Source organism: Anas platyrhynchos, chromosome 18 (assembly GCF_047663525.1).
Source record: "Anas platyrhynchos isolate ZD024472 breed Pekin duck chromosome 18, IASCAAS_PekinDuck_T2T, whole genome shotgun sequence".
NCBI lineage: Eukaryota > Metazoa > Chordata > Aves > Anseriformes > Anatidae > Anas > Anas platyrhynchos.
Window position 1 is genome coordinate 10,617,706 of NC_092604.1, and position 25,236 is coordinate 10,642,941.

Consider the following 25,236-nt stretch of genomic DNA (forward strand, 5'->3'; position numbering starts at 1 on the left):
GCATCTGGCTCAAACGTTATCCTGAAGCTCCAAATTTTCTGCTCTGGCCTTGGTGCAGTGGGAAGGGATCCCCGGTGTCCCCTGCAGCTCCTGGGGGGGCTGTGGCTGCAGCTACCAGTCCCTAGGTTAGGGTGCGTGTGTGCCAAGGGCTTGTTTTCCACACCTGGCTCAGATGTGAAACACTCACCCTGCACACCCCACCTGGGACCAAACATCTGCGGTGTTCGGTGCCGAGAGATTTGAATATGAGTCACTGCCAGCACACCCTGAGCCCTGGGACCCTGGAGGTGGGGGAAAAGCAAGCGGGGACCCAGCGGGGAGCCCCTTCCCCTGCTGTAGCCAGCTCAGGACCCCTTGCTCCCCCGGGCTCTGTGCTTGCCCCTTCCCACCCTGCTCCATCCTGACCTTCCCCTGGGCTTTGGGGCATCTCCACGTGTGCCCAGCCTGCTCTGCCCTCACCCCAAACCTTCCTCTAGCAAACATGTTTTGTTTGTCCCCTTTGTGGGGTTTTTGCCATGCAAATCCCATTATTTTCCGTGAGGACTCCGTGTTCCTGTGACTCACGGGGACAGCGAGGAGCCAGCTCTGCAGGTACAGGCATCCAGCAGGCTTGGCCTCTAGGGAAATGATGAGTCCTCCTGGTCCCTGGCATTTACAAAGTAGCCTGTAGAAAGCTTTATTTTGGAGGATTTTTGCTATTGAGCTGTGGGGTGTGCCCTGGGGACACCCAGGAAGAGGGAGCTGGGCAGGGGTGGGTGCGGAGGGGGCAGAGCGGTGTAGGGGGGGGCTGTGGCTTTTGGGGCAAGTAGGATGAGGCTGGGGGGTCCCCCGCTTTGTGAGATGAGGGGAAATTTTTCCAACCCCTGATGGAAAAGCCTCTGGGAAGGAGCTGCGGGGCCGGGCTGCGTCCCCAGGGCCACCCGGCGCTGCGCTGCGTGGTGCTGCAGCACCCTCGTGTGGCAGCGGGCCGGGGGGGCACCCCAAAGCCACCCTCAGCCCCGGGGACAAGGACAGGGGACCCCCCCGGGAGTCGGGGTGCTGGGGGGGCTGAGGGTCCTGGGTAGGACAAGGAGGGGGTTGGAGCTGGGGGACCCCCTGCTCTGTGCCCAACGTCGAGCCCCTCGGTCCCCTGCTGAGGGTTTGGTGACTTTGCTCCTTGGGGAGGGTTTGGGGGGGTCCTGGGGCAGCTGCTTGGGGAAGGGTCCCGGGGGGTTCCCAGCAGCAAGCCTGCCGTGTGGCTTTGTGACACCGGCTGCCAAGCGGGTCTCGCTTCCCAAATTGTCCCAAATCTAAGGGGCAGCCCCCTAAAGCCCCGCATCCACCTCGGGCTGCGTCCTCTGGGGGCTTGGGGAAGGCGCAGCCAGGAGCAAAGCACCCGCTGCAGGGCGGGGGTGCTCCCCCCGAACAGCTCGGGTTTGGGGGGGGATTGTCGCATCCCCTGGGCCAGGAGGGGACCCTGTGGCAGGGATTTGGTGTCTGGGGGGGGGGGCCTGCGCCTTCCCCTTGCCACCAGAGGGCTCAGCGCAGCCGGAGGGGAGGGTGCTGTGCCGCTAGGTGCTGGCCGGGGATAACGGGGCTGGACAGGGATAACGGGGCTGGCATCCCTGCGAGCTGGAAAATGTGAGCTCTGTTTTGTCTCGCTGCCGTGGCAGCCGGTGCTGATGACAACACAAAAAAAAAAAAAAAAAAAAAAAAAATTTAAAAAAATTGCGTTAAAACATCGCCGGGGCAGACTTCAGGTTCCCATCGGGCGGAAAGCCCCGTGGGGTCGGGGACGAGGAGAGGGGTGCGGGATGATCCTCCCATCATCCCAGACCTCTCACTTGGGACTCGGCTGGCTGAAAACCAGCTGCTTCAGGGAAGGAAACGGCCCTGAAAACCACGGCCCTGCAACCCTCCCAGCCTCCAGCCCGAGCTAGGGCGTGGGGATGGAGACCAGGAGCTGGTTCTGGTGCTGGATGTGGCCGTGATGGCTCGCTCCCGAGGAGGAGAAATCCCCTGTGCTGGGAGACGAGGAGGCAGCACGGTGCCTTTGAGCTCCCCATCCCTGGCAGATCCCTTCCCCGGTGATGTGTGGACCCTGCCTGGCTCCTGGCTTGCAGCCCACCAGCTCCTGGAGCCAGCGGGACATCGGCTGGGACCTCGTGCTCGAGCTGGGGGCAGCGGAGGCAGGAAATAAGTGACATATTTCCAGCAGCTAACGGGAATGAGTCACTGGAGGAGCAATCTGCCCTGGGATCTGCGAGGTCTTCGCTTCCAAGGGTCTCTTGACTCGGGGCTGGATGCCCTCCAAGGGGATGTTCTGCACTGGCCACATGCTGAGGATGTGAGGATGCTGCCTGGGTGATGCGCTCTGCCTGGGGCCAGGCGGGACAAATGGCCATAAAGCTCTGCAAGCCCCTTCCTGAAGGGGTAAATAAGTGGTTACGGAGCAGCACGGAGCCCATGGGGGGGGTCAAGCTGCTGCTGAGTGGGACCATGGCTCGCAGAGGGCTCGGTGTCACTGTCAGTGATGCTTTCTGACCCTCTCCGAATCCACTTCACCCCTTTTGGTCTCCTGCTCCACCCAAGCAGCACTGGATGGGGCTGCTCGGTGGCACCTCCGCTGTCCTCCTGCGTTTTGGAGCCCTGTGCTGTGAGCTGTGCCTCGCTCCTGCCCTTCTGATCTTCACGTTCAGCAGCTGTCAGTGCTGGGTCTGATGTGTGCCAGGTCAGTGCCTGCCTTGGTGTGCAGGGCTGGGAAGAGCTGGGTTTGGGGCTGCCTCCTGCTCCCGGTGATGCTCAGCCCCTACCGAGTCGGTGCCCTTGGGATCGGCACGGGGCTGCGATGAGAGCACCTCCTTAGCTCGGGTTCTTCTCCAGTTTTCCAGGCAGGTCCAGATCTTTCTGCCTGTCCTTTTAGCTCCCAAATTTGTGCGCTTTTCTGGTCTCTGCTGTGCCTGCAGACAAGTGCTCATCCTGGGAGGACAGGCCTTCTGGAGCAGATGCTCACCCCTGACATCTGTGGAGCATCAATTAGCGGTCGGAGGCTCCCACCCCCATTTGTGATGCTGGGTTTGACCTCACAACGTAGCAGCGAGGGGCTCTGCTGGCTGCTGCTGGCCTCGTCCCATCTCAGCCCCTTGCCCTGCTGCAGGGGGACGTGTGGGTGCTGCTTTGGGGGGTTTGCAGGCTGCTGGGGGCAGGTCCCTGTCGTTCTGCTGCTCCCATCATGGATTATGGGCCCCCCAGCACGCTCCCCCCTGCCCCTATCCCAGGGTGCAGGGACCAATTGGGACCCCAGGATGCAATTTGGATCCTAACGGGGGCAGGTGTGAAGGCAGGTGGGGTTTCTCCCCATTCTTCAAAACCTCCCAGGGGACTTGGCATGAGCAGCAACAACCCTGGGCAGAGCAAACCCTCAGCAGCCTGGGGGGGGCTGCGAGGTGCTGCTTGGCCAGGGCAGGTAGGGGAGCAGACAAGTCTCTACTCAGTAAAATATTTATTCCTCCATTATTTCACAAGAGTTGTTTTTACAGAAACCTTACAAAAATTTCCAAAAAAACACAGACATGCAAAAAAAAAAAAAAAAAAAATTAAAAATCCACCGTGGATCTTGTTACAAGTAATTGAAATGTACAAATAGAAAGGGAGAGAGCAAGCTCAGGTTACACTAATCCCTCCGTTCTGATACCCCTCCGTGGGTGCAATTTGCGTCTCGTCTCGGTGAGGCTCCGACGCTGACTGACAATCCGTGATAAGCTGCCAAGAGCGTGGCGAAGGAGGGGCCCGAAGATTAGGAACGAATGTTTTCAAATATATATATACATATAGATATTTAGTGAAGAAATATTTATTCCCTGCTTTTTTTAGGTTTACAGAAACGGCATCTGCAAACTATTAGATGGGTTTATTTTCATTAATGCTCGCAAAGAGGCAGCGACATTTATATCCCTGTGGTTTCAGCTCGTACGACTGGAAAAAGAGCCCCGTGTGCTTTCCATGGGAATGGGACCCCCTCGCCCCCTGCCCCAGCGCTGTTCCTGGGGGGGTTGCTCTGCGGGGAAGCTGCCCCCACCCCGGCAGCTCTTGGAGGTCCCTGCTGTGGCTATCCAGGGAGCTGCGTCCTTCCCACCCAGCAAAAAGGGGGAGAAGAAGAGCTGTGGACTCAGGTTGGGTTTTTGGGGTGAGCGCATCCCCATTGGGGTGCCCCTGTGAGGGGTGGGTGGTGTTGGCTGTGCCCCCTCCCTGGCTGCAGAGCACGGGGCAGGGAGGTTGGAGCAGGGTAGGGACCAGGCTTATCCCAGCTCGGCTGCTGTGGGGGCTCTGGGTGCTGGGTGAAGCCCCCGGGCAGGCACCACCCGGGGTGTCCACCCGGGGCACCTCCGGTGCGCAAAGCCAAGGCGCTTTTGGCCTTGGCTTTGCACACCAGTGGGTGCTCATCTTGGTGTTCCTGGCCTTTGTGCTCAGCTCTGCTGCTGCGTTTCAGTCATCTCTCAAGGTCCCTTCCAACCCCAGTGACAATTCTGTGATTTCTCCACTCGGTATTCGCTCCACCAGCCCGTCTCCCTTCTGCAGAGGCAGGGCTGGTGCCTTCTCCACCCGTCCAACCTGGCACTGGGCTGCTGCTCCTTGCCTTGGGTGCCGTGGCCTCCCGAGGACGTTTTCCCTGGGCTCCAACCTCCACCACCCCAGCACCAGCTCGTCCCGCGCCGCTGTGATATCAGAGCTGGAGCCCCGGGGTGAGGCCGCCTCCCCTGTGCCCGCTTTCCAAAAGGGAGCCCCCTGGTTCGGCTGCGTGCTGGGGTGGGGCGAGGGGGAAACCATTTCCTTTGGGCACGAAGACAAAAATGCCCCATGGAGCCTCCGGCCGCGGGCTCCGCGGCACATCTGCGGAGCTGCCGCCGGGGAGGCTGTGCCTCCGGAAGACGAAGCCGGCTCTGCCGTTGGCACGAAGCGCCGGGAGCCGCCTACTCAGCTGAAACCAACAGCTTTTTCCAATTTTCTCTTTCCCTGGGACGGTTCAATGACCTGGGGCTCTGCAGGATTGCTGGCAAAGCCCCGGCCGTGGGGCGGCGGTGCCTGGCCGGGGCGCGGTGATGTCCCCCCTGCAGCTCGAGGGCTCCCGGTGAGGATTTTGGGATGCTCCAACCCCGCTCAGTCTTCTGGGGAGGGGCAGAGCCCGGTGGGACAGGCACTGGGAAAGAGCCTTTGGCTTGAAAAAGTCTCCGCCGAGCCCCACGGCTGGCGATGCACGAGGAGTTGAAGGCACGGGTCGGCTTCGGCCGCACGGGCGAGCACCGCGGGTCGCAGCCCGGCACAAAGGGGGGGGCCCTAAAAATGGGCCTCGCGCAGCTTCGTGATCCTCCCGGCGCTGCGTGCCGGCCCTGCGGGAGGAGAAGACCCAATAACTCTTTGGCTCTCCGGGCAAGATACCCAAATTGGTCAAATCCAAAAGTCCAAGATCCTTCCATGTTTGGAAGCAAATTCTTGTTCGCTTGGCAAGTCTGTTTGTCCTCGAAGAGCGTGCGGGGGGTATGTGTGTGTATATATAGCCTTTATTATAAGGGTGTGCGGAAAAGCAAGTTTCTAACCAAGTTTGCTCCATATGTGGCTATAATTATGTGCCACTTCGCACTGGGACTTGACTCTACCTTCGAAAGGGAAGAGGAGAGGAGAGGAGAGGTGCTGAGCCGTCGGGTGGGCAGCGGGGTCGTGCCGGCCGGTGCAGGACCCCGCTCTGCGTCCTGGATGAGGCCACGGGGGGGTCTCCCCCGGTCAGTTCACGGTCGGCACCTGGTTCTGATGGAGGCTGAACTCTTTGGCTTTGAGGCGCAGGCTGGCGATGCTGTTGGCCATGTTCACCCCTTGGGTGGGCGTCGCGGTCCCGCTGGAGCTGTAGGACGGCACAGTGCTGCGGGGGGAGCAGGGAGGAATGAGGCTCGGCCCAGGAGCCCCCACGCCCCGCTGGCTTCCCAGCCCTCATCAGCTGCTCCCTCTTAGGGCATCTCCCACAAGAGCAGTCAAGGCTCTTCGGCATTTTTATGTGGCTGGACGCATGTGGGAACCCCTCGAAGTATGTGCCAGGAGGCCCTGCCGCTGGCTTTTGGAGAGCTGGGAACCGAAGGGACCCGCTCCACCTCCTGCACCGAGATGTGGGAAGGGTCAGCACGAGGCCAGGAGGGCCCCTGGTGGGGACCAGCCCCTCCCCGGCCCCAAAACGCATGGAGGCTGCTCTGCAGGGGGCAGAGGATGTGCAGCCAGGGCTGGTGTGGGTTCCCAAAACACACCCGGGTGCGCTCCTGCCCCTAGTTCCTTTGACCCCCAGGAAGCTCCCCGTGTCCTCAGCAGTGGCATGGGGCTGCCGCGGAGCTGGGGACGGTCCCTGCCCCGGTGCCCTGTCCCTGTTGGTGCCTGCACCCACCTGTACGGGGAGGTGCTGGTCCAGGAGAGGTACTCGGGGCTGAGCGCCGTGGGCCGCGGTGCCATGGGCTGCTCGATGGCGGCTTCTTGGCTGTAGGATTTGAGGAGCGACGCCGACCTGTTGGCCAGCATCGCCCTCTCGTTACGGCGGAATTTGGCCCTCCGGTTCTGAAACCAGACCTGCACGGGGAAGGGGAGGCGTTAGCGGGGTCCCGGGGACGTCCCCGGTGTCCCTCCCATCACCCAGACCCTGGTGGCGTGCGGGGGGAGGAAGGCAGAGGGGTTCTTCTTCTGCCTCACAAACCTGCGCTCACCTGGACCCTGGCCTCGCTGAGGTTCACCCTCCTGGCCAGCTCCTCCCGCACGAAGGCGTCGGGGTAGTGCGTCCTCTCGAAGACTCTCTCCAGAGCCTGGAGCTGGCTGCTGTTGAACGTGGTGCGGTTCCTCCGCTGCTTCTTCTTCCTCTTGGCCGCCCCGCGGCTCGGGCTCAGGCTCTCGCCTGGTGGGGAGAGATCCCAGAAGAGGCCCCGTGAGACCCCACGGACCCCACCAGGCTCGGGATCAGCCCCGCTCCCCTGGGCACGTGTGATGGCCGCACGCGCACAACCCTGCAGCATCCACAAGAATCCAAACCTATTTCGGGACCTGCTGGAGTTTGGGGTTAAACCCAGCACCTTTGGTGTCCTCACGCCTGGCTAAATCCCTCCGGCCTCCAGAGACTCCCGTGGGGCAGCGCTCATCCCAAACCCAGACCTCAGAGATGCCCTGGGCTCGGCCCATCCTAAACCTTCCTAACCCAAGGTTCGGCACCAACACCCCTGAGATTTGGGGCTCAGCAGCCTCCAGAGCTCCATCGGAACAACACCATCCCGCAGCCAAAACCCCAATGCTCCCCAAACCCCATCCACGCAGCCAGGGAGAGACACGACCGCGTCCCTTGGGGCTCGGCTCCCCCCGTGCTTGTTTCAGCCTCCGCTGGCTCGTGGCAGCACGGGGCGCAGGGTGTAGCTTCATTTCTCCCTATCGATCCTGGGCTTTCCGCCAGGCCGGGATTAATCCACTCTTTGTCACTAGATCCTCAGGTTTAGGCAAGTTTGGGAAGAATTTTATTTTTTTCTGATACCCGGCCTGCTGCCTGCGAAGGCTTCATGGGAAAGGCATCGTGCTGCTGATCTTCCTCCTGGAGGTACTGGGTAATTATTTTTTCCGTTAATAAAGCATCTGGATCCAATCTGTACCTACTGGTGGGAAAGTATTTGGGAATTATTTGAAATGTTAATAGTTTTATGGCATCGCTCGGATTCATAGCAGGGTTATATTCGGGTTTTCTGTTCTGTATCAGTGCAGGGGCCACGATGGCAGGAATTACTGCTCCCTGTCTGTGCTGAAGAAACAAATACTTGCTAATAAGCTGTCCTGATACTTATTAAATAGATGTGCAGGGTTCTCAGATGATATGAGAGCAAGTAACAAAATCTACTGGAAAAGATCTTCACTCCCCTGCTTCAAGACACCACCGAGATGTCGAGCAGGAGGAAACGACATGTTCCAAGATCTTAAGGCCAAAAAACCCTTCTTGGCCCTTAATTCCGAATAACTCAAGCTGTGAAACCTCTGCCAGCAAGCTCTCCACCAAGCCCCTTGGGTCCCTTTGCGCATCACGCTCCGGGGCAGCCCGCCCCGAAACACAAATGGCTCGGGGGGTGCAGCAAGAGCAGGAGGGGCTGCAGGTCGGTTCTCTCCATCGCTGGCCATGATTTGGAAGGAGCAGGTCAATTTTCCAGGGCTTGGCCACACGAGGACCAGAGGCAGGGGCTGGGAGCTCCGGGTGCCTCCAGCACCGGGACCCACGGGGGGACCGAGCAGGAGGCGCAGGGACGCGGCACCGTCCCCGGTCCCCGGGCGCACGCAGGGATGCTGCAACATTTTGGCCGTGTTGGGGCCAAGCTGCTGGGACCATGGGGAAGAAAAACTGTCCTGGGGCTGGAGGGGATGGCCAGGAGGACAAGCAGCTCCAGCCAACCCCGTGGCATTGCTTCAGCCACCGTCTCTTATGGTGCTCTTTGGGTGCCTTTGGACCTTGGTTGCGCCGTGCGCTGGGCTGGGAGCTGCCCGTGCTGCTGTAGGTGGGCCGTGGGCTTCTCGGTAGGGTGGAGATGTTGTGGTCGGTGTCGTGCTGGTGATACGTGGGGGTTTGGGGCCCTTCTCCTGCCTGGGAGAATTGCAGGCTGCCCCTCGCTGCGGTTGGCGGAAAGGCTCACAAATAAAATTCCCCGGATTCCCTCCAAGCCCTTGTTTCTGCCGCTTCAAATGTTCTGCCAGTCTCCGCTTTCCAGTTGCCCCTTTTAGTTAAACTCCTTTTTTGGTCCTGTTTTCCTTCAGCGAGCTAACGAGCCGCTGGATTAAAATACATGGAGGCCGGCCGTGGTTGTCCCTGAGTTTTTTGGGAGCCAGGGACCGAATCGGGGCCACGGGCCGGGAAGGACGTGCGGGACGGAGCGGGTGAGCGGTGCCTGCTCCTGGGCTGTGCTCGCTTTGGAGGCTCCTGGAGAAGCGTGGGACCTGGTTTGGGGTCAGAAAGTGCTGTCCCCCATGGCCCCCACCCAGCTGGCTCAGAGAAATGGTTTCAACAGACCCCTATTAAATGTATAAATAAAATTTATGGACCCCGTTTGATTTCCTCCTCCGGTTAAAATTCTGGCTATAGGACTTTTCCGTAAGCGATGGCTGCTCTCGCCCATCCTGAATTGGAAAAAAAAATAGGAAAAGAAAAAGGAGGAGAAGGGCTTCCTTGACTTGACTCTCAAAGCACCCAGGGAGAGGGGATGGGGACAGGTTGGGTCCCATCCCCATGTCACTGCCACCGTGGAGCCCAAAGACCTGCTGCCACCTCGCTGCCAGCCGGAGGGAGTCAGATTTAACCAAATTCACCGAAACCTTCACGGAAGAATCAGAAAACCTTTCCGCACCCTGCTGGCTTTCCAAGAATGAGAGTTGCAATTGCCCGAAGTCAAAAACAGCTCGACGCTGAATTTCTTTTGCCCCCAAAACCTCACCTGGGGAGGCTGGGGGGAGGTTTTGGTGAAAGCTGAGCCCCCAAGTTTGTCACTTGTAGCCTGGGGGGGGGGCTGCCAGCGGCGTGGTCGGGGCTTCGGTTGATTGTCCAAGCCGGAGGTCAGAGGGGACGTCTGAGCAACCCCCCCCTCGCCTCGGCGTATTTACCTTCCACTGATTACAATTTCCTCCAAAGGGAAAAAAAAAGAAAAAAAAAGGAAAAAAAAAGAAAAAAAAAGAAAGAAAAAAAAGAAAAAAAAAGAAAAAAAGGAAAAAAAAGAAAAAAAAAAGAGAAAAAAAGAAAAAAAATATATAAAAAAGCATGGGGAAGAGGGCAAAATGGGGATACCACTGCTGCCCAGTGAAGGATGGCACTGGGGAGGGCAGAGGGAGCTCAGCATCTCGCACCGCCCCACGGCTCACGGCACGACACGTCCCAATGGGGCCGAACCCTGGAGCTGCCAACACGGGCATCCCCCAAATCACTTCGGGACCCCCAGCCGTGCCCCAAATTGTGCTGACGAGGGCAGGAGCCCCGCCAGGACCGTGTGCTGCTGGAGAACAGCCCCGTGTCGGGGACAGGGGGCAGGGGGGGGAGCGCGCGGTCGTGGCCCATTTGCAGGAGCAGTGGCCCCAGCGCTGCGGGGTCAGAGCCGTGTTGGTTTAGCTGAGCGCGGAGCGAGCCTCCTTTTCCGCCTCTTGCCCTTTTCCTCCCCGTTTTGACTCGTTTTCCGCAGGAACGCCGCGCCGGGCTGTGAATTGGTGATCCGTGCCGGATTTCCACCCGGGCTCCAGCTTGGATTTAGGACCTCGGGGCCGTGCCCAGCTCCAGCGCCGGCCTCGTGGGGATGCTCGCGGGATCCTCCCCACCCTCCAGATGGATTTCGCTGCTCCTTCTCCTCCCGTGCTTTCCATTTTCCATCGCAGCGCCGACCCCGAGCCCTGGCCCGGCCGCAGTTGTCTGCCGTTAAATTATTTCACACGTCCCATTTATTTGCGAGCCCTTTGCCAAGGCCCTTTTAAGCCTTAAATTCCATCCCCCCCCCCCAGCCAGATGATCAAATCTGCCCTACCATTTACTTTCCTGCTCCTCCTGGAACAGCATTTTATTTTTTTTTTTCTTTCTTCTTCTTGGGTATAATTTAAGGGTTGAAATAGCCTGGAGGGAATTAGCTGTAAATTCTTCCTAAGACAAATAAATTCAGCCCTCTAAGTTTCTGCGTTTCTCGAACTGTTGAGAGACGTTTTAGGTTTGTTTTACTTGAAATAATGATCGCGGCGTATCTGACCCTCCGGCTGCGGCCGGCTCTAACCAAATAAATAGCTTTTATTAATTAAGGTTTCTCCTTAACAAATAAAACCCCAATTTGATCTCGGCCGGCTGAATTAGCAAAAATAAACAACTGGTTCTCCGGGCACTTGATGTGGATTTAACAAATTAACGCTGGGCCTTCATCAGGGAAGCCGCAGGGTGGTGGAGGCCTTTTACAGCCAAGAAATCCTTTGGAAAAACAATGTCTTGCGTTTCTCCCATGGTCTCTCTCTCTCTCGGTAAACATGTGGACTGCCTTCATCCCGTTAGATACTCGGGGGAAGCGAGGAGGCTCCAGCGCTGACGTCCGTGCGCGGCCGGTTAACTTGTTCCTCGCGGCCCCGTAATTGGGGAGGAAGCGCTGCCCTCGGGGTCGTGCCGGGCTCCCTGCTCCGGGAATTTCTCCCTCTGGGGGTTTCCCCTCCTGCCCTGCTCCGGATCCTTTTTTTTTTTCCCGTAACTTGCAGCCGAGTTGCCCGAAGCAGCAGCTGGGGGCATTGGGGCTGTGCCCTGGATGGAGACGTGGAGAGGGGTCTGATGGGCACGGGGCTGGTGGTGGAAATGATGCTGGGAACCACCTCACCTCTCACCTCCCCAAATCATCTCCGAAAGCCCAGGGAAGGTGAGGAGCAGCTGGAAGCTCCCGCAGAGAAACCCTTGGGGCCACCAGCCCCGGGGTGCCGGCGCCCAGCTTTGCTCAGGATGATGCCGCATCGCCCAAACCCACCCCAGGACCACCCCATGGGCATGGGGACGGGGGGTCCCGGGGCTGCCAGCCCCACTCTGGGCTCTCCTGCTGTCGACACAGCCCCTCCAGCTCCTGCCCCATCCCAGCACCGTTCCCTGCGCCTCCAGGGCACCCCCAGCGCCCCCAAAACCCCAGCAAAACCCCAGCCTCATGGGGGGAACCTGGAGAGACCCGGGGGGGGTCCAAATGTGCTGAGTCCGAAGGAAACTTTCCCGGCTCAAGTGGCCTACATGAAAAATTTAAGAGAGGGGCAAGTCCCAGCTACCGGAGAAACATTACAGCGAAATGTTTCCGAGGATGTTTCACCTCATTAATTGTGAAAAAACTGAAACGCTGACACGTTTTTACAGGCTGCCAGTTTTGCTGGGGGGGGGAAAAGTGTCTCCGTTAAAAAGGGAGCAGCGAAAAGCCCGGACCAAGAAAGAGGCCAAGGCTGTCCCGGGAGGGTCTTCGCCTCCGCTCACTGACAGGCAGCAGCCCGACTGTTTTATGGTTATGGAGCCACCGCCGCACCAGCCAGCAGCCACCCAGAGCCGTGGACACCCACATTTCGGCAGGGTCCTGCCCTCGGGGGACCCGGGGAAGGTTTTTGGGGAAAGGGCAGCGGGACCTCGTCCTGCATCCCCGCGGGGATGCGCCCAGCCTGGGCTCCAAACCCTCTGTTGGCTGCTAAGTGGCACCAAAGCCATGGACACCCATCCCTATCGATGGCACGGTGGGACCGTGGGGGTTTTATGGGGTCTGGGGGCCAGAATGAAGCTGGAAAAGAGCAGCCTGGTCCCATGGGATGCTGCACCTCGTAGGGATGGTTTGAGCCCCGTGGTAGCCACTCTCACAGTCCTGCACCCGGCTTTCCCTGGCGGCACGGGGAGAGCTCAGCGATTTGGGGGGGGGATCCGGGCTCCTGGGGGCACACGGAGCCCTAAAAAACTCCCCGCTGCCAGTCCCGCTGTGGGATGCCCCTTGAAAATGCCCCAGATTTGGGCAAAAGGCCAATACGGAGGCTATCAGGACGCGGTGTGCGTGGTGGGGCTGTGCCCGAGGATGCACGCGGAGCACACGGCGGACGGGGGGCTCCTCGGGGGGCTTCTTGGGGGGGGGGGGGGACACGCTTGTGACTGGAGCTGGTGGTGCTGAGCCAGGCCGAGCTCCGAGCGGCACAGAAACGACAGGGGACCGGGAATTTTTCATTTTCTCCTCCCCAAAAAAACTGCCAGCCCCCGTGGCGGGGGCCCGCGGGCCAACAAAAGGCGCTGGCTCTGCCCCAGCCGCCGGTGGGGAGCCTCCCCGGCCAGGAGGCATTTTTTTTTGGGGGGGGGGGGGAATTTTGCCTTCATCTGCCGGCCAGGAGAGCTCTGTGCTGAGCCCCGGGTTGCTGCTTCGCCCTGCCAAGGGGCCCCCCCGGGCACCCACCCGGGGTGCAGCCTCGCGGTTTCACCGGTGCCGCCGGTGCCATGCAGGAAAAGAGCCGAGAGCGGGGCCTGGCAGCGCCCTGATGGCTAACAGATGTGGGAACGGGATGCTGGGGGGAGCCGGGAACCGGGGAGAGGGGCAGGAGGAAGCTGCAGAGGTTTGGGACAGCCCCAGGGGACTCCGGGGTCGGTGGCGGGGTGGGGAGAGGGGATGGGAACTGTGGGGTGGGGTGGGGTGGGAGGGGATGGGATGGGATGGGGATGGGGATGGGATGGGGATGGGGATGGGGATGGGGATGGGAATGGGATGGGATGGGATGGGATGGGATGGGGATGGGGATGGGATGGGGATGGGGATGGGATGGGATGGGGATGGGGATGGGGATGGGGATGGGATGGGATGGGATGGGATGGGATGGGGATGGGGATGGGATGGGATGGGATGGGATGGGATGGGATGGGATGGGATGGGATGGGATGGGATGGGATGGGGATGGGATGGGATGGGATGGGATGGGATGGGATGGGATGGGATGGGGATGGGGATGGGGATGGGATGGGGATGGGATGGGGATGGGGATGGGGATGGGATGGGGATGGGGATGGGATGGGGATGGGGATGGGATGGGATGGGATGGGGATGGGGATGGGGATGGGGATGGGAATGGGATGGGATGGGATGGGATGGGATGGGATGGGGATGGGGATGGGATGGGATGGGATGGGATGGGGATGGGATGGAGTGATGAATGGTGCTGGGACTGATGATACTGGGACAGACGATACTGGAATGGACGATACTGGGATGGACCCCACCATCCTGCCCCCAGGCCGATGGGGCCAGATGCTGCTTCCCTCCCACCCCACAACCACAACCACTTTCAGACCCACTTGGTGCACCCAGAGCCATGACCCCGCAGCTCCCCCGTCACAGCCACGGAGGTGCTAACACCGCTCACCTGCCCTACCAGCAGGGCACTGGGCATGTGCAGCTAATTAATGCTAACGAGACTCATGCAGCACCCACCTGCGATCGCAAAAAACCTGCTGAAAACTCCTCTCCGACTACAAAATGGATTTACCCGGGGAGGGGGGTGGGTGCCCTGCCCGTCCCGGCATGGAGTTTTGCAGGGTGCCCCGAAAATCAAAACGCTGAGGGGTGGCTGCGCGGCAGGAATGCCGTGTAGGGGGCTGGCCCCCAGCCAGAGCCCCCTGGCATGGCAATCGCAGCCTTCCTCTCCACCCCCGGCACAAAAAAAAAAAAAAAAAAAAAAGTAAAAAAAAAAAAAAAAAAGTGGTTTCTTGAAATTTAATAAGCAAAAGCCCGTAGCGAGCCAGCCCCAATGGCATCTGGCACTGAAACCCAACACCAGCCCTCCAGGTTAGAGCGCAGCCCTAATTGCATTAGGGTCATTGCCAAGACGGGGGGAAGAGGGCGTGCAGGGACCAGGGGGGGATGGCGCAAACCCCTCAGGACCCCCCCTCAGGCCAGCTCTGGGCACCGGGACCAGCCCCTGGCACCCGTCTGCCCCTCTGCTCCTTCCTGAGCCCGGCTGGGGGCCGAGATGCCACCGAGCGCCCGTGTCACCAGCGGGCACCCACAGCAGCACCTGCCAAAAACCCACCCTGCAGCCCCCGGCCACGGGTCAGGGTGCCAGGATGGGGCCATCGGCAAGTTTGGGTGGGCGAGGGCCGGGCACGAGGTGCCTGCGGGGACCCCGTCCCCCCCCTTCCCCTGCTCCGAGGAGCACCCCGTGGGCGCCTGCACACGCATTCATCCTGGAAACCCTCGCCAGGCAGCAGAATTGCTGTCCTTCGGTCTGGTTTTCATTTGAGGTCGGTGGCCTCTCGCCAAATTTATTGTAAAACATTCATTTTAATAAGTGGCTCGTATCTTTTTTCTTTTTTTTTTCTTTCTTTTTTTTTCTCAACCCAGCCCATTTAACCGTTTCCAGGTTAAGGCGCAGGGTCCTGGATCGGGATCCCCGGGGGCAGGTGCTGGCTGCGGGAGGATGCTGGGGGGGGGGGGCTCGGAGGTGCTGGGGTTGGGGGGCTGCTTCGGGGTCCTGCTCTGGAAAGGGTGGCAGAGCCAAGACCCTCACGTTCAGCACACCAGCACCGTCCCCTCGGGTTCCTTGGGGAGACAAGCGCCTTCTTGCCATGCTCGGGACCCCAAAACCCATCCAGGAGCGCAGCGGGGGACACATTGGGGCTGCTTTTTGGGGTCCTGGGGCACCATTCAGCGACCTCTGGGTTCTTTTCTATGAAACTCGTTAAAATGCACGACCTGATGGGTACCCTGGTGGTGCCGGAGCCGACGCACACCGAGGGGACAGTGCCTGGTAGTTCAGTTCCGACATTTGTTTTAGGTTTCACAACCCCCTAATACTAATAGAAATGCTGCAGTGTCTTTTAATTTAAACGCAAACAGTTATTTTTTTAATTTAGGAATCCCCCTGAGGTATTTACAACCCCCAAATTACAGCCATGTGGGCCGGCCGAGGATGAGAAAGTGAAATCGGGGCGGAGGCAGCGTCCCACGGCCACGGCCGTACGGGGCTCGGGGCGCGATGCGGGGCTCCCCCATCGCCGATCCCCCCGATTTGGGGTGCGGTGGGATCAAAACTCATCAAAACTCCTCAATCCCACGCACCAAGGGGCTGTGCTGGGATGCTCCTGCCCCTCTTGCAGCTCCTGCACGGCTCGGGGTTCAGTGCGCCTCCCCCACGGTGGCCCCGCAACGTCCCCGCTGGATTTGGGGTACGGCTTGGGGTGCGCTGCAGCTCTCCACCACACCATGCCCTGTGCAGCTCAGGGAGCGAGGGAACCCCCCCAAAAAATCTCCTGCTACAGCTCGGGGGGCAGTGCAAGCCGCTCGCAAACTCTGCCATGCTCTGGGTGGCTTGGGGTTGTGATGCCACCCCCAAAAAATGCTGTGGTCTGTATAGCTCAGGGTGTGGTGCCACCCCCCTAAAACCCACCATGCTCTGTACAGCTCGGGGTGCAATGCCCCCCCCCAAAAAAAAACCATGCTCTGTAGATCTCCTGGTGCAACGCATCTCCCCAAACAGCCATGCCCTGAGCACCTCAAGGTGCGATGCCACCCCCCAAAAATCCCCAAACTCTGCACATCCCCTGGTGCAACTCCCCGCCCCATAACACCGCCATGCCCCGCACACCCCATGCTGCCATCCCACCCCCCGGTAACACCCCGCAGACCCCGGGGAGCAGCCGGCACCTCGTGGAGCCACCACCACGGCCGCTCTGCGCCCTCTCCGGGTGCTCCCCCCCGGGGTGTGTGTTGGGGGGAGGGGGGGGGGGGCCGGGCTGTGCCCCCTCCCCTGTGCTGCCATGTGCTCCCCGGCGCTCCCCCGGCTCCCCTGCCATGTGCACTCCAGTTTCCTTGCGTGTGAAGCCTGCAGCCTCTCAGATTCAGTGGCTGGAAAGGATGGCGCCTCCACACATCTGGTTCAATGCGAGAGCCTGGCGCCTGGCTTAGCCACAGTCTCCATTCAGAGCCGCACAGACTTTAATAGACTCATACAATTCTTCCTGATCTATCGCTGCAGCCGCAGCTGAAAAGCTGCTTTATTATACCCGCTCCAAAAAGGGGGGAAAGAGGAGGGAAGGAGGAGGGGGCCGCCGGCTGGCGCTGCCGCTCTCTGAAGGCTCCGGAGCCCCCCCGGTGGTTTCGCTCCAGCTCCCCCAGCCCGCCCGCTGTCCCCCCCCAACCCCAGGGGCAGGGAGCAGCACGGTGGCGGCCTCGTTAGGTCCTCTGCTTAATTAGCGCCTGCACGGGGAGCTGCTGTTTGCAGCCCGGTGCCAGGCACAGCCCGGTTCCCAATGGGGACCCCGCTTGCGCTCCTGGTGTCCCCAGCGGTGCGCCCTGCCCCGAGGTGGGACAATCTCTCCAAATCCTCCAGAGCCAGCGGCCCCTTTACCCCCTGCCCCTCTCGGGGGCACGCAGGAGGGTCCTGTCCCCGCAGCATCCCCTGTTCCCTGTGCCATGGGGGGGTCCCTGGGGCAGGGAGGGATGCTGCTGGTTTGGCTGCGCCGTGGGAAGGTCGCGCGCAGCCACGCGTCCCTTGGGCTGGGGATGCCTCGAGGGGGAGGGTGTTTGTTTTTTTTTTTTAACAAATTCTCAGAAATTTGGAGGTGTCCAGAAAAAAAAAAAAACCTTTTCTGCAGCACGGTGGGAAGCGGGTGATAGATCTTGCCCTGAAAGCCCAAGGCAGCCCCTTCCCAGCAGGAGCTGGCCCCATCCTCCCCGGCCACCTCCAGCCCCACGCAGGGGATGGTTCCTCGTGGCCACCGCTGCCCGGAGCTCGTCCCCTCTTCCCCGCTGCTTTTTCCAGCCGGGATAAAACCCATCTGTGTTGGCCCTGAGCTAAACCCTTCTCCGTTCCCAGCTCAGCCCCCGACCCTGGCGTTTTCCAGGATGCTCCGGGCTTCCCCCATGGCACGGGGATGCTGTCCCAGCCTCGCCACCCCCCGCGGGATAAATCCTTCCAGCTGCTGCTCCCGCCGAGCGCGCCGCAGGCAGGGACACGGTGCCAGCCCGGGGGACGCCCAGGCTCTGCCAGCCCCGAGCCGCCGGGGGTTCAACCGCAGCAAAGCACCCGGGCCCCATCCTGCCTCCAACCCCGTCCCTTCGGCTCAATCATTTCACAGCCCCCCCGGGGAGGAAAAAAATTGCCAGAGGAAAGCAGCCCTGGGAAAGGGGGCGATCGCCCCGCTCCCTGGGAGAGGGGAAGGGTTTGTAACGAGGCAGCCTCAAAGCCCTAAATCATTTCATCAGCCTCCCAGCTACAGACACACGCCCAGGCTCTCTTAAAATGCTGATTCGTTGAAATTCGCCCATCTTGGCCGTGCGGAGCCGAAAATTTCATATTTTTCCTGTGAATCAGCCCCGTTCCCTGAAATAACAGCCCAAAAGGAGAGGGGAAATAGTCTCGCACTGAGCTGTTCCTGGTCATGCTAGACATAACAGCCCGGGGGGGGCGGGCAAGGTGTCCCCGTGTCCGGGCTCCCCCAGGGCTGGCCACGGCGGCACCGGGCACCCGGAGCTGCTGGGGGGTCTCCTGATGGAGCAGGGCAAAGCCCCGTGTCCCCAAATCACGCAGGACCCCTCTGTCCCCTCCAGACCCCACCAAGAAAAGGTTTCCACACCCAATCCTTGCTGGAAAGGAGGGGGGAGGGAGCATCCCCTGCGGCGCTGCCACCGAAAACCCAGCTCGCTGGGGGCGCAGAGGGGAGAAAAATCACAATAGGGGGGAAAGGGGAATTTCCAGGTGCTCGGTTTAGGATTTTTTTGTCTTTTCCCCATGGCAATGGCTCGCTTTACCCCGGCACAGATGCGAGCAGCCCCGCAGAGCCGTGCAAACGCTGCAGGACACGTGCTGGTAGCTCTTTGCTGGGAAGGGCTCTGAGCGCACAGCACCGCTGCAGGTCCCCGAGCTGCGAGGTGTTCACACCGGGAGGGGGGTCCCGGAGCCCAGCTGGGGGCGTTCAGCCCATTTCTGGGCAAATCCAACCCAAATTGGAGCCCAGGTGGCACCGGTCTGCAAGGGCTTGAAAGCAGCCTGGGGAACCAGTGCATGGATTGGAGGGTGAGGGTGAGACCATGGCACCCTTGGGGGCTGGAGGAGGATGGGGAACAGTGGTTTTGGGGTACCCACACCAGAAACCCCATTTGTAGCTGGGGTATCTCCGTGCCTGGCAGTGGTTTGTGCTGTTTTGGGGTGGTTTGCAGGGTTTTGGGATGCACAAGACCTGGGGACCTGCCCCACTGCACCTGGGGGACCACCAGGTAGGATGGGGGGGGTCCTGCAGCAGGAATGTGGGGTGACCATGGTGGGTGGAGGGGTCCCCATTTGGGGAGGGGGTGTCTGGCCGTAGGGTCTGTGCTGCAGACTGGGGGGGGGGTTAGGACACAACCCCTTGCCTTGGGGTTTGCATCCTTCCCTGCAGGGCAGGAGATGTCCCCACACCCTGGGGACAACGACGGTGGCACGCAGCCCCTGGGCACCACGGCCACGTGGATTCTGCTCCTGTCCCAGCCCCGTGTGCCACCCGTGCTGGCCTTACAAGGACCGAGGCAGCTCGCCTCCCCCAGCCCCCCCCCGGCGGGGAGGCACAGGGGAAATTTCTGCGGATTTAGGGCTGAGATGTGCCGGTCCCCACGGGCCTGTACTCCCCTGGGCCAGGCGCAGGGGTTGGCCATGAGCTAACGATGCTGTCCCTAATTGCAGCCCAGTGCACAAATACCCCAAGGAAGGAGCCCCCAGGGCCCCAAAGGCACAAACCAAGACTTTTCCAGCAGCCGAGGTGTCCTCGAGCTGTGCCCCTGCCTGCTGGGGACACGCGGCGTTTGGGAAGGCACGGCACAAACGCGTTTTGTGACCTAGGACCCCGGGAAATTTTGGGACTGCTTGGGACAACCGGCCAGCCTCTGACCCCAAAAGCGAGTCCCTCGCTGTCACCAAGCCCCTGCTTCACCTCTCCTTTTCCATCTGCCCTCGTTTGTGTAATTAAAAGGGATTTGCTGTAGCATCCATCACCTCAACCCCCTCTGCCCCTTTGGGTGCAGCCTCTCGCTTCACCCCAGGACCAAGGGCAATTCCTCCACCCCACATCCTGGCGAGGGGATGAGGAGAGGAAGGGTCTGGACCTGCTGGTGGGGTACCCGGGGCTGCCACCCAGCCCCATCCCATCTCCTGCTCCCATCTGGTACTATCCAAAATCTCCCGGCGTGCAGGCGATGGACACTTTCTCCCCCACCCCACCCCATCCCTGGGGATGCTCCCATGGGGTCGCCGCTCTTCCCCGAGCCCATGGCAACCTCGGCTCACGCCAAACTCCCAGCCAGCCCCCAAAGCATCCCCCGGAGCCAGCGCCCGACCCTCTCCCATCGGCAGGCAGCACCAAAAGGCCGCTCATTGTTTGAAAAGCCATCAGTCAGGGCCTGCTGGCTAAAATTACCCTCCTGCTTTATCATCTTGAGAACATTAAGGGCTGTTGTTAACAGATGTTTCGCGTTACACATTATTTGTTAGTCTAATGAAAGGAGGTGAACAAGCTTTCAAGACCTCAGAAGTTGTGCGGAAGGTTTTCGCCGGGAGGCTGCCGCGCCGCTCCGGGGGAGGACGGGGATGGGGACGGGGATGGGGACGAGGACGAGCCCTCGCTGCCCCCGTGGCATTTCCTCTGCCGCTGTCCTGCCTGGCTTGTGGGGTTTTTGCCTCTTATCTTTGGGGAGAAATGTGTCGCAGAGCTGTTATCTGTGCCCAGCCCTCGGCAAGGATGCGCTGGGTGCCCTCAGGGCTGGGTTGGGGCAGGGGCTGGGCAGCCCAGGACCCCAAATACAGGGCTGTGGGACTTGGGGTGCTGAGGAAGGGCCCGAATCCTTCTCAGGAAAGCACAAAACTCTCCCGATTCCAGCATCCCCAGGCCATGGTGAGCCCTACACAGAGGACGGGGTGCCTGCAGCAAGTTTGGGGCCACCCTTCCTCAGCCCAGCAGCGCAATGACCCCAATAACCACTGCCCAGCCAGGCACCGAGCTGCACCCTGCGGAGAGACATCGGATACAGGGCTCGTTTGCTCTGATAATTAACCTGCTGCCACCAACCCGTGGGGCTCCAGACCTGCACCCGGCAGGAGGAAAAAAAGCGATGGTGAAGAGGAAGAGGAGAGAAGGTGCCAGGAGCCCGTTTCGCTTTAGGGTGACGGCAAAAGCCAGAGCTACCAGAAAAAGCTCCTCTGCTGTCACCACGCTGATGCACAGTGAGGTCTGAAGGGCAAGGGCAGGGCTTTTGCCTGGTATTTGGTGTTTCCCTATCCCGAATTCGGAAAGTGCGTCCCAGCCCCGGCGGTGCCAGTGGTAGCAGCCCCACAGCTCAGCGTGTTTGCGCACTGGGGTTTTCTCGCTCCGTTTCCTTGCTCATCTTCCTGCTGCTTCCAGCTCCCATCCCTCGGGTATTTCCCTCTCCAGGTGGGGTCGTGGGGAGCAAGGTTTCCATTCCTCCAGGTGCCGATGGTGTCTTCGTCCCGGTGCCTTCGCAGAAGCAGGTGCCAACGTGAAGCATCCCCCTCCTCCAGCGGTGCCGGGATCAGCGTGCCAAAACCCACAGGGCTCTGCCCCGAGAAGAATGGGCTTTCAGGGTAAAAAATGGGCTGGTGAGGATCAGCCGCCCCCCTCGGCTCTCTCTCTGGTCCTTGCAGCACTCTTGGTCCCCGCTGAGCCCCTTTGGGGTGTGCTGGGATTTCAGCAGTGCGGTGATTTCTCTGCCCTTCTGCAAACAGCCCCGTGAGCCGAGCTGTAGGATGGGGTGGGGGTCCGAAAGCTGTGCCCGCCCCGTGCTGCCTGCAGCCCCCCTCGCATGGTCCCATCAGTGGGCGAAAACTTCCCCCGTGGTCCCAAAGTCAACGTGAGAAACGCAAATAAATCCCAAAGGAAGGGGAAGGAGGATGGAAAACACCACCCAAAGTACCCGAAACCACCCCAGAAAGCAGCCCCCAGCCCTCAGCACCCCGAGCAGGGTGGGGGGGCTCTCCCTGCGGGGGAAGGAGGTTGTGCAGGGAATAATTTGGGGGAAAGGAGGGTGCTTCAGCCCCAAGGTGCACACACAAGGAGGGGGCACGGGGAGCTCCCTGCTCCCGTCAGGACCCCTCACTGCAGCTCCAGGGGGGCTGAGCCCCCTTCCCCTGCCCATGGCACGAAACAAACTGGGGGTACCCAAACCCAGCCCGGCAGCAGATTTTGGGGCTGCGCCTCCACCCCGAGCTTCCCCAGCCCCTTCTCCCTTCCAGCACCCCGAGGGGGCTCCGGGGGGGCTTCCAGGGACCCCAGGAGCGGGGCCGTGCAGCGGGGCCGGGGCCAATCCTGCTCGCTCCGGAGCCGGGATGCGCCCGGGCGCAGCGGGTTTGTCCCGGTACAAGCGCTCCTCCCGCTCGGAGCGGACGAGAAGCGGGGTACCGGGACCTTCCCCGGCCCCAACCCCATCCCCAGCCCCCCCGGGACAGGATGAGACCCGCTCCGGGGGCTGCGCTCCGGGGGCTGCACCGGCTCCCACCGGCTCCCACCTCTGCTCCGGGGGGGAGCGCACGGACAAAGGCCGGTCCCGGGGCCGGTCCCCCCCGCTCCCCCCGGGGTCGCCTCCGCTCCCGAGGCGCAGAAACGGTCCCGGGGAGCCCCGGGATGGGGGGGGCGCAGCCTCGCAGCCCCGGCACGCAGCGGGAGGGAGCTCGGCACCGGCACGCCCGGTGGCGGCGGTGTCCCCAAGCCCCCGGCGCGGTGTCCCCGACCGGTGCCGTGCCCGTGTCCCCCCTCCTCGACCTCCGGTGCCTCCCCCCCCAGGCGCGGTGTCCCCCTGTCCCCGCTGTCCCCCTGTCCCCGGGCTCTGTGTCCCCCTGTCCCAGCCGTCGGGGGTTTTCGGGGCGGCGGCGGCTCCTCTCCCACCGGCATCCCGGAGCCCCCCCCCGGTCGCCCACCTCTCCGACGGCCCCCCCTCAGCCTCCCCCCGCCACATCCTCACCCCCCATCCCGCCCCCCCCCCAATTGGGGTACCCCGAGCCCTTTTGTCCCCCGTGCTCAGCGCTGCCCACGGGCTGTAACATGGCCCGGGGGGGGGGCAAAGGGGTGCAGGGGGGTCACCCCAACCCTAAGGCTACCGGGGACAGGGGGGGGGACATCCCGGGGCGGCGGCACTCACCGTCCTGGGGCGCTGCTTCGCTGCCGCTGCTGCCTCCCGACGGCTCCGGCATCGCCTTGCCGCCCCCGGCGGGTGGGGGGCCGGCTGGGGGGGTCCCGTTCATGCCGGCCGCCACCTCCTCCAGGTCGAGGAGGTGGCTGACGCTGAAGTTTTTCCGGCCCTGGGGGTTTTCGGGAGGCTCCGGAGCGCGCACGGTGCCGGGGGCGAACGGCTTGTCCATGGCGAAGGCTGGCGCCGAGTCCATGGCTCCCCCCCCCAGCCCACCCCGAGGTGCCGGGCCGCTCCCCGGCCCCTTCCCCTTCTCCACCCTCCCCCCCCCTCCCCAACCCCTTCAAGTAAATAATAATAATAAAAAAATAATAATAATTAAAAAGGCAAAAAAATAAATAAAATAAATCCCGGCTGCCCTGCGAGTCCGGCTCCCTCCCCAGCCCCTGTTCCGCCTTGTGCTGACGTCTGGGGAAAAAAAACCACGCTCCCAGCCCAAACTTTTTTCCCCTGCTCTTTGCTCTGGAGCTGTTCAAACAAACGCCCCTGCTCCGGAGCCGAGCGGGGCGGCCCCTCGCCCCTCGCCCCTCGCCCCTCGCCCCTCGCCCCCCGGGCCGGCGACCTGCCCCCTGCCAGGGGCCGAGCACCGGCGGCAGCCCGGGCGCAGAGCCCGGGGGGGGTTTGGGGAGGGAAGGTTTATGGGGAGGGGGGGGGGGGCAGAGCCCCGCTATCCCTTCTTTGCCCCCCCCCTGCGAGGCCCCCCAGCCCTTCTTTAAGTGCTTCTATCAACAAGTGGAAGCGGGGGGGGGGATGCGCTCCCCCGACCCCAAATGGGGCTGGATGGAGAGGTGACCCGCGGGTGACGGGGGGACACGGCCCCCTCCCCTACCCCTCTTTTTCCACCTCTCCCCCCCCTCCTCTAAGCCCCAGCAACCCCGGAGCAAGGTCACCTCTCCTGGGAAAAGCCTGGCTCTCTCGCCTTAATGAGATAATTACGTCCTGCACCACAGTTAAAAACTCATAGGCTGCTTCCCTTGGGGCTGCGAAAGAAACCTCCCTAATGAAAACCAGCCGCCGGGAGAGGAAAAAGGACTTTTTGCCCCCCTTCTTTTAAAATCCAATCCCGCTAGGGCTATACGTGTGTGTGTGTAGATGGAGGAGGCGATGGGAGAGAAGGGGGCAGAGCTGGGGGGCGGGTTTGGGGCTGGGGGGCGATGGGGCCGCGGGCGCACGCGGATGGCGCAGGGCGCACGGGGGTTTCGAGGCGAAATCGTGCAAGTTTGGGTGCTGGAGCCCAGCTCTGAGCTCCCAAAAAGCCCCATCCCGGGGAGGCGAGCCCCCGGCTGAGTTCTTTTCGCATTTGTCGCAAGCTTTTTCCTTGCGCTCCCCTCTCCCCTTCAAGTCGGAGGCGTGCGGGTTTCGAAGCGAGCCAGCGCTGCCAAATCTGATCTCCCTGCCGGGGGGAAGCAGCTTCCCAGAGCTCGGCAGATTGGAAGGGGTGTAGCTGAAGGCAAGATTTTGGCTCTCCGAGTCCGCGGGGGGGCTCCCGCAGCGTGCAAAAAAAAAACAAAAAAAAACGAGCCAGCCCGGCCTCCCAACCCCCCTCCTGCTTTTTTTGGGGGGCTGTTTTACCACCCCTCCTGGCCCCGGGGTTGAATACAGGCCGGAATCAGCTCCGGATCCCCATCCTCCCCTTGCCCGTGTAAACCTGGAAGTGGTGTCACTCCGGTTTTGCCGTGCCACCCAGCATGGCACGGGGCACATGGGTGGCACACGGGTGGCACACGTCGCCGCCAGCCCTCCGGGCAGCTTTGGGGGGCACCGTGCCACGTGCTGGGGCCATGTGAAGAGCCAGCACATCCCCTCCTTGACCCAATATCCGCATTATTCCACTTTTTTTCCCCATGGTGGCTTCCAGGACATGCTGTCCCCAGGATGGGGGGGACACCGGGTGCTGCACAAACAGCTCCAGGGACAGCCCGGCCCCTGCGGGTGGTGGCGACCCCTTGGAGCTTGGTGTCCTGGTGGCGATGCGCCCGGCTCCGTCGGGGTTTTGGGGGTTATTTGGGGGGCTGGGGGGCTTGGGGGTTGTTGGGGTGGGAGGGGGCAGCCCCGGGCACTGCCCCCCTGCCTCCTCGCTCAGGGCCAGAGCTGGTTCTGGAAGCGTTTGGCTCTTCCAGGGGAGAGGCCTTTCGCTCAGCCCCCGGCATTAAATAATTAAACGGGGGGGAATAATCGTCGGCGAAACCCCCTCGGGTTCGCACTTCCTCGGGCCCTGTGATTGCCGATAGTTTTTTGGGTGAAATATGACCTTTTTTATGATCAAAGGGGATCGGAGTTCCAAAGGAAAGTGAAAAAAAAAAAAAGAGAGGGAGAGAAAAAAAAAAAAAAAAAAAGAGGGCAAGCATTTTCTTTTTCCCAATCCTAGCGGTCTGGTAAAGTTTCTTTAGACATGCAAAGATTTACACACCTTTCTGCAGGGTGCCTTAAATTACCCTCCGACTCTTTACACATTTCCATGAGCAGAGCAAGAACAGTAAGTCATTGAGAAATTAACTGGCCTTGCAGTAATATCCCCTGTCGGCCTTTCAGAAGGAGAATGTCTAAT

The 25,236-nt window shown here is 61.2% G+C and overlaps 1 protein-coding gene across 2 annotated transcripts; it reads right to left on the bottom strand.

Annotated features, from left to right (window-relative positions):
* Positions 1–3,466: 3,466 nt before the first annotated feature.
* PRRX2 (paired related homeobox 2) lies at positions 3,467–23,622 on the bottom strand. Of its 2 annotated transcripts, none has more exons than XM_027471194.3 (4): positions 22,641–23,622; positions 6,717–6,901; positions 6,404–6,582; positions 3,467–5,875 (listed from the first exon to the last, which is right to left on the bottom strand). In XM_027471194.3, the coding sequence occupies exons 1-4, from the start codon at positions 22,882–22,884 to the stop codon at positions 5,758–5,760; spliced, it is 726 nt and encodes a 241-aa protein (XP_027326995.1). In that variant the 5' UTR covers positions 22,885–23,622; the 3' UTR covers positions 3,467–5,757. The 2 variants fall into 2 exon arrangements, with proteins under 2 accessions (XP_027326995.1, XP_027326996.1); XM_027471195.3 differs by having other exon boundaries at positions 3,467–5,893; positions 22,641–23,615.
* Positions 23,623–25,236: the final 1,614 nt, after the last annotated feature.

Coding starts and splice junctions, on each gene's coding strand:
- PRRX2 (XM_027471195.3), bottom strand. CDS start 22,884: ATGGACTCGGCGCCAGCCTTCGCCATGGACAAGCCGTTCGCCCCCGGC. Junction 6,902..22,640: donor CGAAGCAGCGCCCCAGGACG/GTGAGTGCCGCC, acceptor TCTCCCCACCAG/GCGAGAGCCTGAGCCCGAGC. Junction 6,583..6,716: donor TCAGCGAGGCCAGGGTCCAG/GTGAGCGCAGGT, acceptor TTCCCCGTGCAG/GTCTGGTTTCAGAACCGGAG.